Source organism: Carcharhinus amblyrhynchos, chromosome 11, assembly GCF_965287045.1.
Source record: "Carcharhinus amblyrhynchos chromosome 11, sCarAmb.v2.hapA, whole genome shotgun sequence".
Lineage (NCBI taxonomy): Eukaryota > Metazoa > Chordata > Chondrichthyes > Carcharhiniformes > Carcharhinidae > Carcharhinus > Carcharhinus amblyrhynchos.
In genome coordinates, this window is record NC_137334.1 from 51,597,331 (window position 1) to 51,613,769 (window position 16,439).

The window sequence follows — 16,439 nt, forward strand, 5'->3', positions numbered from 1 at the left end:
GCGGAGATGATAGTGGATGCCTTGGTGGTTATTTTCCAGATGTCGCTGGATTCCGGGGAAGTGCCGGAAGATTGGAAAACGGCTAATGTTACGCCGTTGTTTAAGAAGGGTGCCAGGCAAAAGGCGGGGAATTATAGGCCTGTTAGTTTAACGTCTGTTGTAGGTAAAATGTTAGAATCCGTCATCAAGGAGGAAATAGCGAGGCATCTTGAGGGGAACTGCTTGATGGAGCAGACGCAGCACGGTTTCGTTAAAGGGAAGTCATGTCTGACAAATATACTGGAGTTCTATGAGGATGTGTCTAGGGCGGTGGATAGAGGAGAGCCGGTGGATGTGATCTTGATTTTCAGAAGGCGTTTGACAAGGTACCTCACAAGAGGTTATTGCAGAAGGTAAGGGGGCATGGAGTTGGGGGTAGGGTGTTAGCGTGGATAGAGGACTGGTTGTCAAATAGGAGGCAGAGAGTGGGGGTCAATGGGTGCTATTCGGATTGGCGGCTGGTGACTAGTGGAGTGCCCCAGGGGTGGGCGCTGGGGCCTCAGCTATTTACCATTTATAGAGATGATCTGGAGGAGGGAACCGAGTGTAGGGTGTCAAAATTTGCTGATGACACCAAAATTGGTGGAAAGGCAAATTGTGCGGAGGGTGGTGAGAGTCTACAGAAGGATCTAGATAGGCAGGGCGAATGGGCCAGGAAATGGCAGATGGAATTTAATGTTGGCAAGTGCGAGGTGGTCCACTATGGTAGGAAGGATTATTACTTACGTGGAGAAAAACTGCAGCAGGCGACAGTGCAGAGGGACCTCGGGGTCCTTGTGCATGAGTCGCAAAAACCCAGCTTGCGGGTGCAGCAGGTGGTCAGGAAGGCGAATGGGATGCTGGCCTTCATCGCGAGGGGGATTGAATATAAAAGTAGGGAGGTCTTGCTGCGGCTGTATAGGGCATTGGTGAGGCCGCAGCTGGAGTACTGTGTGCAGTTTTGGTCGCCGCACTTACGCAAGGATATTTTGGCCTTGGAGAGAGTGCAGAGGAGGTTTACTAGGCTGATGCCGGAGTTGAGGGGGTTGAGCTATGAGGAGAGGCTGAATAAACTAGGCTTGTACTCGTTAGAGTTTAGAAGAATGAGGGGAGATCTCATTGAGACGTATAAGATGATGAATGGGATGGATAGGATGGAGGTGGAGAGACTCTTCCTGCTCAGAAAGGATAGTAGGACTAGGGGGCACAGCCTCAAGATAAAGGGGGGGCGGTTTAGAACAGAGTTGAGGAGGAACTTCTTCACTCAAAGGGTGGTGAATCTCTGGAATTCTCTGTCCGTTGAAGTGGTGGAGGCTACCTCGCTAAATATTTTTAAGACGCGGGTTGATGGGTTTTTGATAAGAGAGGGGATTAAGGGTTATGGGGAGAGGGCGGGAATGTGGAACTGAGCCAAGACAGATCAGCCATGATCTTATTGAATGGCGGGGCAGGCTCGAAGGGCTAGATGGCCTACTCCTGCTCCTATTTCTTATGTTCTTGTGTTCTTATATTCTTATTTCCACTCCAAACTGAGCCATAAGTTGTCGTAGTCCTTAGCACATCTGCAGATGGAACTCTGTAGCTCTGAGAGGTAGTAGAGTACCACAGCTCCCCTGTGATGTGTACAACATAGATAATATTAGATAACAAATTCTGCAAAGCATCATTTTATATTTGGCTCCATACATCTATTCCCAAATCAGTGTGTGTAAACAAAAAGCTGGTCTCAGATTAAAACACTTCTCTGCATTTCAGGAACTGGATTAGCCCTTAAAGATCTCTTCCCACTGGGTTTCCTTTCCCCAGTCCGTTTCCTGGCAAAATGGAATTTGCATGTTTTCATGTGTTGGAGCACTCTTGAAAATTATTCCCTTGACATATCCTTTGTCAAACCATAGCTGGAGCCATGTGTAGTTTTGTTCACATTTTTGAGAGGACTCTAGGCAAAAGAATCTGTATATCTCAGGCTCAGTTTGAGATACAAACATGAAAAACCAAGTTTTGAGCTGTTTGCGTTAACATATGGGAAATTAAGGAGTGAATTGAAGGAGCTATTTAAATTTTTGAAATAGTTGGACTTCTTTCCACATTGTTTCCAGTGATAAGGAAGCTAGATTTTAAGCTGATACAGTTACAGGGTCAATATCAGCGAGTTAAGATAGAAAGCATAGAATTATACAACACAGAAGGGGGCCATATTACCCATCATATCTGTTCCTGTTATAAACAATGCAGTTGGCACCACACTGCTACTCTTTTCCCATAGCGTTGCAGTTCCTTTTCCTTTTCATGTATATATCCAGTTGCTCTTTGAAAATTAGTATCAAATATACTTGCACTACCCTATCAGGTAGTGCATTCCAGATCATAGCCACTTGCTGCATTATAAAGATACCTCATCTCCATTCTGCTCCTTTTCCAATTATCTTAAACAGGGACTGAAAATGCTAGAAAATCTCAGCAGGCCTGACAGCACCTGTGCAGATAGAATAGAGCCAACATTTCATCAGGCTCTGACAAAGGGTCATCCAGACTCAAAATGTTTGCTCATTTCTCTCCCCACAGGTGCTGTCAGGCCTGCTGAGATTTTCCAGCATTTTCTGGTTTTGTTTCAGATTCTAGCATCTGCAGTATTTTGCTTTTATCCAATTATCTTAAAATTATGCTCTCTGGTTACTGACTTTCCTCCCAATGGAAATATGTAATCGAAAACCTTTGTCATTTTGAACACCTCTATTAAATCCTTTGCGCACAGGTTTTAAATCCGTGGATGGAATACAATACCAATCAATTAATGGAATGTAATATCATTTGATTAGTGATTGAAGTGAAACCATATGAACGTCCAAGAATAGTTCAGATTGATGGTTGAAGGAAAAGGAGAATGAAGGGACATGGGGTTGTGAGACTACAGAATTATACATCAGCATGGGCTAGTTAGATCAAACAGCCAATTTCTTTGTAATTTCTATGTAATTTTAAGTCCTAAACGAGGTGAAGCATTGCTTCAAAACTTGAGCAAGAGCAAGACCAATCCTCCCCAGTGCTAAAACAGAAACTTATGCATCAATATTGTTCATGTCTCAAATTTGGGCTTAATTGTACACTGTTAGTCATAGGAAGCTTGAGTAATAATGTAAATCACAGAATCCCAACAGTGCAGAAAGAAGTGATTTTCAGTCTATTCCCTCAAGTTGTTAATTCCACGAGATGGCTGTATATTCTATATATCCACTGCTCGGAGAAGGAGTGGAAACTTGAATTTTTTCTGATCATAGTTTTGATTGAGGCTACTTTTATGCTGGCAGTGGTGTACTTGAGTATGTGTAGATCTAGAAAATTTGAAACTTCTGAGATTTCAACGTGAATGTGTTTGTTCATAACTATTCAAATTTCATTACTTTCAGATTAGAAATGTGGCTACAAACCAGTGCCTTGATAATATGGGGCGGAAGGAAAATGAAAAAGTGGGTATCTTCAATTGCCATGGCATGGGAGGAAACCAGGTAAGATCCCAATGTTTCAAGGCAGAATTGTTATAACTTTTTTCCCCTCCGTTTCCTCCCTGGTACCTGAGCTTGTTTAACTACTGACTGACTGCCAGGCCGGAAAACCAGTGGTAGAGGACTGCAGCGACGGAGCCAATGCGATTTTTCCTGGCAATTAGGAACAGGGAGGGACAGAGAGAGGGAGAGACATCACTAGGAAATTTTGTGACCATTGTTGAGTTGAACTTAGACTTTCAATCATACAATTGACCCTAATTTAAATACATTAGTAAAGTGTTCCATCTCAACTTAACGCACTGGAAAATCTACCACCTCTTGAATGCAGGGCATTCACATGCTACAGAAACTGTTACCGTAAAGACAGCACAGATGCAATCCTGTTGAAATGGGGCATTTTCCCTGTTTAAATATTTTTAATAAGAAGTCTCATAACACCAGGTTAAAGTCCAACAGGTTTATTTGGTAGCAAAAACCATTAGCTTTTGAAGCGCTGCTCCTTCATCAGATTTCATCCCATTCACCTGATGAAGGAGCAGCACTTCAAAAGCTAGTGGCTTTTGCTACCAAATAAACCTGTTGGACTTTAATCTGGTGTTGTGAGACTTCTTACTGTGTTTACCCTAGTCCAACGCTGGCATCCCCACATCATAAATATTTTTAACCAGACCCACCTCTCTCTCTCCCACTGTGGCAGGGCTAATATCGAGACCAGTGTGCAGAGATTAGTTTATGTAAGTTATCTCTCTGGTTGTAGAATCACAAGTCACATCACCCACAGTCCACATCAGTAATACTTTTGCAAAAGAATTTCTTCATGTCTTTCAATGTGTACGTTGGTGTTAATGTTGCCTAAATAAATGGAAATGTGGTGCAACTTTAATCTGTAACCTTATCGAGCTTCCTTTGCTTCCTGCCATCCTGTTTCCCTGTAAGCATGCTTCGTTCAACCTGACCTCACACATAATCAGCACCCCGTCGAAATTGTGGATTGAGGTCATAATCCTAATGCCAATATGCCCTTTGATAGGGCATTAAACCTGGAAATGGAGGCCCGCAGAAGTGATTTTGACCACCAGTTTTGGGATATTCTTGCTGTTGTTTTAAAAAAAAACAAGCATTAGAAGGTCTACAGCCATGACAAGGAGGAGAAAATAAAATACTACTTTTGTTAGATCTGTCATAGTTTGCAGAGCCCATCCTTAGCTTGCACAATTTGCAGAGACTGGAGTGGTGTACGTGGAGCACGAGAGCAAGATCTTTGGCTTGTTTCTCTTGAGCACCCTCCCTAATGAACACCTAGCAGTTTGAGATAAGAAAATGAGGAAGAAGGTAACATCAAATCCTTCCTGCCTCCTTTCCAGAATATTTCTTTGCTCATATCTGTAATGTGTAAAGTAATCCATCCTCCCATAAGGAATCCCTAAGCAATGTGAATGCCTGAAGTCACAGCTGCTGTACTTTTTCTCTCTGCGTGCTACACTGTAAACACATCATGCTGCATGCAAAGCAGAATGAAATTGGCCTCAATGTAGATTTTCAACTTGTCACCTGTACATAAAGCAGCCATTTTGGATCAGTTAGCTGTTATAGAAATGGCCCAATTTTTCTTTACCAGACCAACTTACATGGAAATGAACATCATATAGTTTCTATATGGACAGTTACACTCTAATGTTAATTTTCCACCTGGACGGCAAGTCCAAAATCTACCTCAGTGAGTTTGGTGCTTTATAAATACTTTCTTGGATTCTTGCATACACCACAGATAAAAAAAACAGGACGAGCACAATTAAGATACAGAGTTGAAAAAAGAAGAACTTGTGTTCCATTATGTGTAAAGAAAAGCAACTCCAGCACAGTAATCAAGTCACCTTTCATAATATGTACAATTAGTGGTCACGGGGTTGAAAATCTTTGGGCCTTTGAGCCCATCTTATTTGTCTGCTGTTTAACTCCATCTCTGGCAACACCAGTGTTTGTAGGGACAGCGGGAGGTCAACTAATTTGAATGACCTGGATGGGCACCTGCTCTGTAAGGACTCGTCTGTTGTGTCAGCCTGCCAGAGAAGCTGCAGACTGCAACAGAACTGGTTGGATCTGGAAGAGCTGTCAGGTTGCCACTCTCTACTCCCACCGCCACATCACAGAAGATGAGTTTCTGGTCCCAAGAGGGCTGATAATTCTTAAATTCTACCTTTTCAGTTTTCATGTATCCATGCTTAATTGAACCCAGGCCTGGACCCATTTTTGCCATAAAGGCAGTTGGTGTGTCTGTTGCTGCCAGTCATTGCATCACAAAAATAGGTCACTTTAAGGACAAAAGGCCTTTAGAACGCCAAAGGATTTTTAGTCTTTCAATACTGAAATCTAAAATATCTCAGCTATATAAGTAGTTGGCAAAATTAAAGGCTATTATATCAAAAAGAATTGGTGTGGGAAACTTGGCTGCTCAGCATAAGTGTAATGTGATGATGGACTGCAGCTGACTATGCCGTATGGACCAATGTTCACCTTATGGATGAGCACCTTATTTGTAGCACCTTTGGCTTCTGAATGTTGTGTCATACCCTGATCTTAGTTCTGTTCATTTCCACATATATAGATCAGCAGCAAGCTATTTCTATGTATCGGAAATGCTTTTAATGATCCTCATATAAATGACTTTGAAACATAAAGTATAAACCTTTATCAAAGGTACTGTATAATACAGTAGAACCTTCATAAAAGAAGTGAATCATATTGACCATAATTTGACTTTGTGCTGAGTTCATAATTTCTATCATCCTAAAAATAGACATTCATTGTGTAGCTGATGGGGGCACCCTCCAGCTAAAACAGCTGGTGCTGGAGGCTGAATGTGTGTCAATGCTGTTATACCCACAGTTCAGTACCTACCATGATGGAACTGCATAGAGGCAATTGTACCGAGGCCCATTGGCTGCTGGAACTAGTTATTTTATGGAGTGCAATGTGTATTCATCCTCCTCTCAGGAGGATGGTGGCAAGCAGATATGTTGCACAGTATCCCACTCAGGAGGAGTCCCTGGTAACTGCTGGCCATTGAATGAAGGCCATATCTATACTGACCAGTTGTTTGATTACTATCATTAACTGACCTTGCGGATAACAAAGTGGGGTGTCTGAGCTGGCTCTGAAAGGTTATATATGCTATGTTATGATGTGCAAGCGGAACTGAATGAACTTGCCATGGCAGAAATGGTAACTTAAAATGGTAACTCCTTTGTACTGTAGGGTTTTTGAACCCTACCAGCCAGCTTAGCTTTTCAGTGCAACCTGGAAGTTAGGCCTCTCACTGGGGACTGAGTTTGTTTGCATTCAGTGTAGATAGTGCTGATCATTTTCAGCTCAGAATGCTGGTAACTTGAAAGCAGCAGGAAGCTCATCAATACTTTGTGCAGATAAGGTGCATTGTTTTGGCCAGTGACCACAGCATGACACCTCCCCTCCCACACCCAGACCCTACGTACAGTCCTAAATCTGCATCCTGCTAAACTACAGATATGTTCTCAGATTAAATGGTATGTACTTGGGAAGATGTAAACTGAGAGCTAAATTATTAATTGATTTTCTTGGCTTGATTTTATTTTTAAATTCTTATGTATAATATCATGCAGACTTATTTGACAACTTGCTAACCCAAACTCCAACCTTTCACAGTCTGTTTTATATACCAATGTCTTTCCTTTGCAGATTGACAATTCCTCCGTGTTAGATTTCAGAAAACTAGCATTTTCTTTGAGAATCTGCTTATTTTCCTATTTTTAAAATTACTGTGCTACATTGAATTTGCATGTCTTCTTGAGTAAGGGTGAAATGAAGAAGAACTAAATATATGCTACTCCATAGGTAACATCAATATTTAGTGATTAAAAAGCAAGTATTTCGTATACGTTTTTTCATTTCAGCTACCATATTGTTTATTTACCTTATAGCTTCTTACAAGTGAGATGGGTAGAGGAATATGGGCCAAACGCAGGCAATTGGGACTAGCTAAGTCGTAAAAACTGGGTGACATGGACCAGTTAGGCTAAAGAGCCTGTTTCCAAGCTGTAAACCTCGATGACTCTAGTCTCAGATACATATTGGAAGCTTGTCCTTCATTTAACCAGCACATTGGATTAGCAACAAAAACTGTAGCAAACAAATCATCCTCACCATGCTAATAGTTTGAATGCATTCTCGGGAAATTATGTTAGGCCATTAAAAATCGGAGCAGAATTAGGCCACTTAGTCCATCAGTTAGCTCTGCCATTCATTCATGGCTGATATTTTTTCATCCCCATTCTCCTGCCATTTCCTCATAACCCCTGATCGTCTTCTTAATCAAGAACCTATCTATCTCTGTCTTAAAGACATTCAATGACCTGGCCTCCACAACCTTCTGTGGCAAAGAGTTCCACAGATTCACCACTCTCTGGCTGAAGAAATTCCTGCTCGTCTCTGTTTTAAAGGATCGTCCCTTTAAACTGAGATTGTGCCCTCTGGTTCTAGTGTTTCCTACTTACGGAAACGTCCTTTCCACTTCCACTCTATCCAGGCCTCGCAGTATCTGTAAGTTTCAATAAGATCCCCCGTCATCCTTCTAACTCCACGAGTGCAGTCCCGTGTCCTCAACCGTTCCTCATACGATGCTCTTCATTCCAGGGATCATTCTTGTAAACTTCCTCTGGACCCTATCCAAGGCCAGCACATCTTTTCTTAGATATTGGGCCCAAAATTGCTCCCAATACTCCACATGGGATCTGACCAGAGCCTTATACAGCCTCAAAAGTGCATCCTAGCTCATATATTTTATGATGTAGAGATGCCGGTGTTGGATTGGGGTAAGCACAGTAAGAAGTCTTACAACACCAGGTTAAAGTCCAACAGGTTTATTTGGTAGCACAAGCCACAAGCTTTCAGAGCGCTGCCCCTTCATCAGGTGAATGGGAGTTCTGTTCACAAACAGGGCATATATAGATACAAACTCAATTTACAAGATAGTGGTTGGAGTCTTTACAGGTAATCTAGTCTTATGGGTACAGACAATGTGAGTGGGGAGAGGGTTAAGCCCAGGTTAAAGAGGTATGTAATGTCTCCAGCCAGGACAGTTAGTGAGATTTTGCAAGCCCAGGCAAGTCATGGGGGTTACAGAAAGTGTGACATAAACCCAAGATCCCAGTTGAGGCTGTCCTCACGCGTGTGGAACTTGACTGTCAGTTTTTGCTGAGCGATTCTGTGCTGTTGTGTGTCGTGAAGGCCACCTTGGAGAACGCTTACCCGAAGAACAGAGGCTGAATGCCAGTGACTGCTGAAGTGTTCCCCAACAGGAAGAGAACACACTTGCCCGATGACTGTCGAATGGTGTTCATTCATCCGTTGTTGTAGTGTCTGGATGGTCTCCCCAGTGTACCATGCCTCGGGACATCCTTTCCTTCAACATATCAGTTAGACAATGTTGGCCGAGTTGCAAGACTATGTACCGTGTACCTGGTGGGTGGTATTCTCACATGATATGCCATCATTTCATGTGAGAACACCATCCATCAGGTACACGGCACATACTCTTGCAACTCGGCCAACGTTGTCTACCTGATATGCTACAGGAAAAGATGTCCCAAAGCGTGGTATGTTGGGGAGACCATGCAGATGCTACAATAACGGATGAATGAACACTGCTCGACAGTCTCCAGGCAGGAGTGTTTTCTTCCTGGTGGGGAACACTTCAGCAGTCACGGACATTCAGCCTCTGTTCTTCGGGTAAGCGTTCTCCAAGGCGGCCTTCACGACACACGACAACACAGAATTGCCGAGCAAAAACTGATAGCCAAGTTCCAGATACCCGAGGACGGCCTCAACCGGGATCTTGGGTTCATGTCACACTTTCTGTAACCCCCATGACTTGCCTGGGCTTGCAAAATCTCACTAACAGTCTTGGCTGGAGACAGTACACATTTCTCTAACTTGTGCTTAACCCTCTCTCCACTCACATTGTCTGTACCTTTAAGACTTGATTACCTGTAAAGACGTGCAATCCAACCATTATCTTACAAATTGAGTTCATATCTACATATGCCCTATTTGTGAACAGAACTCCCACTCACCTGATGAAGAGGCAGTGCTCCGAAAACTTGTAGCTTGTTCTACCAAATGAACCTGTTGGACTTTAACCTCGTGTTGCGAGACTTGTATTTTAGCCCTCTCAACATGAATACTAACAATGCATTTGCTTTCTTAACTGCCGACTGAACCTGTACATTAAGAGAATCTTGGACGGTGACTCCCGAGTCCTTTTGTGTTTCTTATTTCCTCAGCATTTTCCCATTTAGAAAATAGCCTATGCCTCCATTCTTCCTTCCAAAGTGCATAATCTCACACTTCTCCACATTGTATTCCATCTGCAACTTCTTTCCCCACTCTTCTAACCTATCCAAGTCCTTTTGCAGCCCTCCTGCTTCCTCAATACTACCTGTTCCTCTCCATATCTTTGTATCATCTGCAAACTTAGCAAGTGTCTTCAGTTCTTTCCTCCAAATCATTAATATAAATTGTGAAAAGTTATGGTCCCAGCACTGACTCCTGAGTCTCATCACTAATCAGTGCTACCATCCTGAGAAAGACCCCTTTATCCCCACTCTCTGCCTTCTGCCAGTCAGCCAATGCCCTATCCATGCCAGGATCTTATCCTTAACACATGGGCACTTTACTTATTTCACAGTCTCCTATGTGGCACCTTGTCAAAGGACTTCTAGAAATCTAAACAAATCACGTCCACTGATCCTCCTTTTATTTAATTTTGTTGTTACCTCCTCAAAAGAACTCTAACAGATTTGTCTGACATGACCTCCCCGTGACAAAGCTGTGCTGACTCAGTCCTACTTTATCATGAACTTCTGAGTACTCTGCAATCTCATCTTTAATAATGACTCAAATCTTGCCAATGACCAAAGTCAAGCTAACCGGCCTATAATTTCCCACCTGCTACCTCCCTCCCTTTTTAAACAGCAGTGTTACATCAGCTACTTTTCAGGCTTCTGGCACCTTCCCTGCTTCCATTGATTCTTGAACGATCACCACCAATGCCTCCACAATTTCTCAGCTATCTCTTTTAGAACCCAGGGGTGTATTCCATTCGGTCCAGGTGATTTACCCACTTTCAGTTTCCCCAGAACCACCTTCTTAGTTATGGTCACTACACTCACCTGTGCCCCCTAACTTTCCTGGAGCTTTGGCATCCCACTGGTGTCTTCCACCATGAACACTGTTGCAAAGTCAGTCCCTCTGCCATTGCTTTGTTTCCCATTATTACTTCTCCAGCCTCATTTCCCAGTGGTCCAATGGCTATTTTTGCCTTTTATATATTGAAGAAATCTCTTCCTATCTTCTTTGATATTACTAACTAGCTTACAGTCATATTTCATCTTCTTCCCCCTCATTGATTTTTTAGTTGGTCTCTGCTCTCTTTTAAATGCCTCCCAATCCTCTGGCTTCCCACTAATCCTTGCTACTTCATCTGCTTTTTCTTTTGCTTTTATGCTGTCCTCGACTTCCCTCATCAACCATGGATGTGTCGTCCTCCACGTAGCATGATTCCTCCTCCTTGGGATGAATTTCTATTGTGCCTCCTGAATGATTCTCAAAAACTCCTGCCACTGCTGTTCCACTGACTTCCCTGCTAGGCTCCCTTTTCAATCAACTCTAGCCAGCTCCTCCCTCATGTCTTTGTAGTTACCTTTATTTAATTGTAATACCATTGCATCTGATTCCAGCTGCTTCTTCTCAGACTAAAAAATTCTATCATATTGTGGTCACTGCTTCCTAAGGGTTCCTTCAACTTAAGTTCCCTAATCAAGTCTGTCTCATTACATATCACCAAATCCAGAATTGCCTGTTCTTTCATGGACTCTGTCACAAGCTGCTCCAAAAACAATCATCTAGACATTCCACAAATTCCTTTCCTTGGGATCCATAACCTACCTGATTTTGCAGGTGCGTCTGCATGTTGAAGTTCCTCATGATTATTGTAATATTGCTTTTTTTATATGTCTTTTCTATGTCCTGATTTATTTTCTGCCCCACATTCTGACTACTGCTAGGGGGCCTATACATAACCCCCATCAGGGTTTTTTAACCTTTGTGATTCCTTAACTCTACCCACAGAGATTCTATGCCTTTTGATCCTATATCACTCCTTTCTGTTGATTTAACTTCATTCCTTAATAAATTGCAACCCGACCCCCTTTGCCCATCTGCCTGCCCTTCTGATAGGACACATAACCTTGGATATTTAGATCCCAGCCCTGATCTCCTTAAAGCCACGTCTCTGTGATGCCCACCACATATACTAGCCAATGTTTATTTACTCTAATCAGTGAGCCAACTAGCATTGAACTGGGTCTCAGCAGAATGCATCAATAACTTAAGCTGCATGTGATTTCTATTTGTAACTCCTATCAAAAACACCAGATTGTAATCTTCTTTCAAGCTGAAATCAATGGAAAAATAAATTGCAGGTCCATGCACCAGTTATTTTCTAATAAACTGTTTGGCGCATGCCGTGCCCCCTCAGTGGCCTGTGGTATGAGATGTTTATGCCCTGATTTGTTAAGTGTTGAACACTGAGTAGTGAGTGCTTATAGCTTCTGTTTTACTGATTATATTTCAAGGGAATTTATGGGTGCAGAGATCAGACCCTTTCGATGTGTCAGCTATTTATAATTTTGACCTCATGAACGCATATATAAATGCAGAATGTAGCTCTCTTTGCAAGAAATCTACAAACCCCAAGGGACTGGATGGATATATCTTTCAATGAACTGTTTGTCTTATCTATTGTTTGAGAGATACGTAAAGAAAAGGTGAGCAGACAGTGCATTGAAAGGGGCTGTAGGTGGTGTGCTCCAGGCAGTCGGGCTCACCCAGTCTGTCCTTCTATTTTACATGCAAAAACGTTGGAGAGAGCATGCCTCCAATTGGAATGGTCTATCCCTTAGTTAATGACATCCTACTGCTGCTTTCAAGTTCCTGTTGGAGTCTGGATTTAATATTCCCAACTCAGCTCTGATGGATATATTAATGTGGTCAGCTCTCTTGTACAGCAAGACAAAAGGATGTAAAGGTTGACATATGGTGGGTTATTAACCAGTTAGTCGAGCTTTATTAGATAGGTATTCCTTACTTGCAGTCCAGGAAAGAAAGAAAAAAACCTGCAAGTGTCTCTGATAACATCACTACATGCCACATGACTAATCAAACAGAGGTGTATTGGTTTACAATGCATAACATCCCTTTCCCCTTCAATTGTGCAAAAATGAATTTTAAACATTAATTCTTTTCCACTATGAGCAAAGATTACATTACTAAGTATTTTATATATATATATGTGCACTTAATAAATGAGCCTTTTTGATGGATGCCAATTACATTTTGGTAAGATGCAACATTCTGGAACCTCATGTTCAGTATCCTCAGGAGCCTGTTCTTCTCTAGTATCAGGTACTTCATCTTGTAAAGTTGCTTCCTTGTCAGCTTCCATTGATGTGGGTTGTTATACTCGAATAGAACTCAGTTCTGAAATAATCCTTGGTTCAGGAATTTCACAACCTTTGGTATCTGTTGTAAGCCTTCCTGATACAGACTCCGCTAATTCATTCTTTTGAAGTGATTAATTGATCTGCGTGTCTCCTCCAAATTCTCTTGTCACCATGTTGTACAGTATAATAAATTGAACCTGTCTTAGCTAGAATGGCTGCAGGTACCCACTTCTCACTGGTACAGTAGTTTATTGCTAAAATTCTCTCCTTGATTAGAACTCCTCTGTTTTGATATTTGTTCATGGTGAGTAGCTTGCATTTGTTGTTGTTGCTCTACTATTGTAGTAGTATCAGGTGGTCTGAGTAAATCGAATTTGGTTCTCAGTTCCTTTCGTAAGAAAAATACCGAATTTTGTGTTGTACCCCTTACCATTAATTGAGGACCTATTCACCGGATTGTCCAAGGGTCAGCAGTTTGATTTTGAGTCTTGCTTTGACTCCAGTCGTGGATCCTAAACATCTTCCCGTACTTCTCTGCAGGTTTAAAAGCATGTTCCTGTCATCAACATTTGGTTAACTGTTCCCCAGTTAATTCAGAATGTGAATTGAAATCTCACCTTCCATCTTGCCTTCCAATTACCACCCCCCATCCCCCAAAGCAGGATCAATTGCTACATTCCTCAGGTTGTCCTCTGACAATCTGCGTTTTGTTCTGCCATTCACACATCCTGAACTCTTAATGGACTCTCTTAGCACTTTTCTCAGCCTTTGCTATCGCTATTTACAGTCCCTTTGTCCAATTACAAGCCCCATTCTCATATAAATCTTGTCCCATTTTCTTTGTCTCACTATGAAGAAAGGTCATCCAGACTCAAAACATTGGCCCTACTCTTTCTCCGCAGATGCTGTCAGACCTGTTGAGTTTTTCTAGCATTTTCTGTTTTTAGTTTTAAAGGATATCTTGCCCATTATGGTTCAGTGTGCGATGAAACTAATTTTAACATATACATCATCGTGGCAATACATTCAGTTTTAATTTTAGGTTGTAGACTTTGCTGTAGGTATTCCATTATCTTGAGACTCCGTGCTTTTACTGAGTAACATTCTGGGAGCAGTGACATTAAGTTTTGTTGGTCATGTTCTTTAGAATACTTTGAGCCCAATTAACAAGGTAAATTAAAGAACAGTGAGAGTTCTCTGGGCTGAACCAAAATATAAGCCAAGGTCAGTTCGATCGCGCACACATTTGGATGAGGTCTCTGCAAGGTCTGATGTAATTATTCTAAAGTGTAATTAATTTGTTAAAATTACTGAGCACCCTGAATGAAGCAAAGGGTATCTTGCATTATGCAACTATTCATTTTATCTTTCTCATGGAACTGGTCAGTGGGATACACTGGGGCTGATAATGTAGCATAGCATTGTGCTATTTTCTATCCAATGCTATGTTCCAATATTACTGGATTTGAGACCATACACCACATTATTCCACTGAGTGCAGGTCAATATATGAGGGAGTATGACTGGTACACCTAAGAACAAATCATTCTATAGCTGTTGCAAGTGGATAACTGATGGAAGGGCCGCAAAAAAACTCCTCTATTTTATCCCCCAGGGTAGCTCTGACAAATTAAAGATTTAAGTATAGGAATAGGGATGTTTTACTGCAGTTGTACAGGGCATTGGTGAGGCCACACCTGGAGTATTCTGTGCAGTTTTGGTGTCTTTGCTATAGAGAAATGCAGCAAAGATTTACCAGGCTGATTCCTGGGTTGGTAGGCCTGTGTTGGTTAGGATTGTGTTCATTGGAGTTTAGAAAAGTGAGAGGGATCTCATAGAAATGTATTAAATTTTAACAGGGTTAGACAAGGTAGGTTCAGAAAGAATGTTCCCAATGTTGGAGCCCAGACCTAGGGGTCATAGCTTGAGAATAAGGGGTAAACCTATTAAGACTGAGGTGAGGAGGAATTTCTTCACCAGAGAGTGGTGAATCTTTGGATTATACTACCTCAGAAAGTAGCTGAGGCCAAAACATTGTGTTATTTCAGGAAGAAATTAGTTATAACTCCTGGGGCTAAAGGGATATGGCTGAGGGTGGGGGGGAGGGGGGTGCGGGATCAGGCTATTGATTTTGTGATTAGCAATGATCAAGTGAATGGTGGAGCAGGCTGGTAGGGCCAAAAGGCCTACTCTTGCTTCTATGTTTCTCTGACCTTCAGGAAGGATCAGCTTCAGTTACACTGTTTGGTCATGAGGTGGTTTTCGCTCCCCTTCTAAGGTCCTGCTGCTCTCCATAGGCTGACGATTCTTTGTTTGCTGTTGACTTTAAGAAACCAGCATCTCCAAAACTGTTACAGCCAAAAGAATGGGCGTAGTATTAACATATTCTAATCAGCTGTCATTTTTGTTTCAGTTTAGTTAATTTATGCACTGATGTAGCCAAACAGGCCATCTAAAATGGCGTTTTGTAAAGCACTCTGGGACAACTGGGCAAGAAACTAAACCGACAGGCTGCAGTTTAAAGACAGACAAACAGGCTGCAACTCTGATGAGTGAATACACAGGATATGGGCCATCTCCAGGATGAAAGAGACTTTCTGGTCACACTGGGTTGTGTGCCAGACATAGGGGCACCGTGAATCCTTATTTAGGAGGAAGGTATGTGACCTATGTGCCTACAACACCTACAGGCATGGCCACTGGGTACACACCCAGAGATCGGTGTGGTAGCACCTGATTGGACTGTTATCGATCAGGGTAATTAAGTCCTGATCGATTGATTGGCAACAGCCAAAAAAAGGGGTGTGAAACCAAACGGGGTATAAAGGATGCTGCACAACCAGGAATCTCTCGCTGTCTCTGACCCCATGAACAAGCTACAACGACAGAGAGCCACCACACCTGAGAAGGAAGGAAAGAAAGAAGATCAGAGCCAGAGTGCCACACCAGACCAAAGGACCAGACTACGCAGTCAACTACCAAGACCAGTGCAGAGATAAAGGCCAATATCTGTTTGGGTACTTGTCAGTCACGCAAAGTTAAGTCAAGGTCTTGTACTTGAATTCTAGTATTTTCTGTAAGATAACTTATTGTTGGTCGGGTGGGTGATTATTGATCATGTGGGTTTAAGTAAATATTGTTTGTGCTAATAAGACGTCTACTCAAAGTTATTTGTCCACCGTATAAGGGTTAAAACAGACTGATTTTACAACACTGAGCATTGTGTCATGATAAGGTCACATTATTAAACCTATCCAGTTTTCAGATTGCATTGTATGCCACCTTGTCATATTCTAGTGAAGGTAAAATATTGTTACTTGTGTGCCATAAGTTAGGCCAGCAGCATTAAAAACGTAAACTAAAATCTAGTGGTTACATT

At 42.1% G+C, this 16,439-nt stretch overlaps 1 protein-coding gene across 3 annotated transcripts in view; it reads left to right on the top strand.

The window, feature by feature from the left end:
* The window catches only part of galnt13 (polypeptide N-acetylgalactosaminyltransferase 13), a 439,485-nt gene that overhangs the window by 370,479 nt on the left and 52,567 nt on the right, over positions 1-16,439 (top strand). For all 3 annotated transcript variants that reach the window (XM_080198243.1, XM_080198244.1, XM_080198245.1), the window contains one exon: positions 3,426-3,524. In XM_080198243.1, the coding sequence (XP_080054369.1) occupies positions 3,426-3,524 (99 nt within the window). The remainder of the gene's footprint in view (positions 1-3,425; positions 3,525-16,439) is intronic.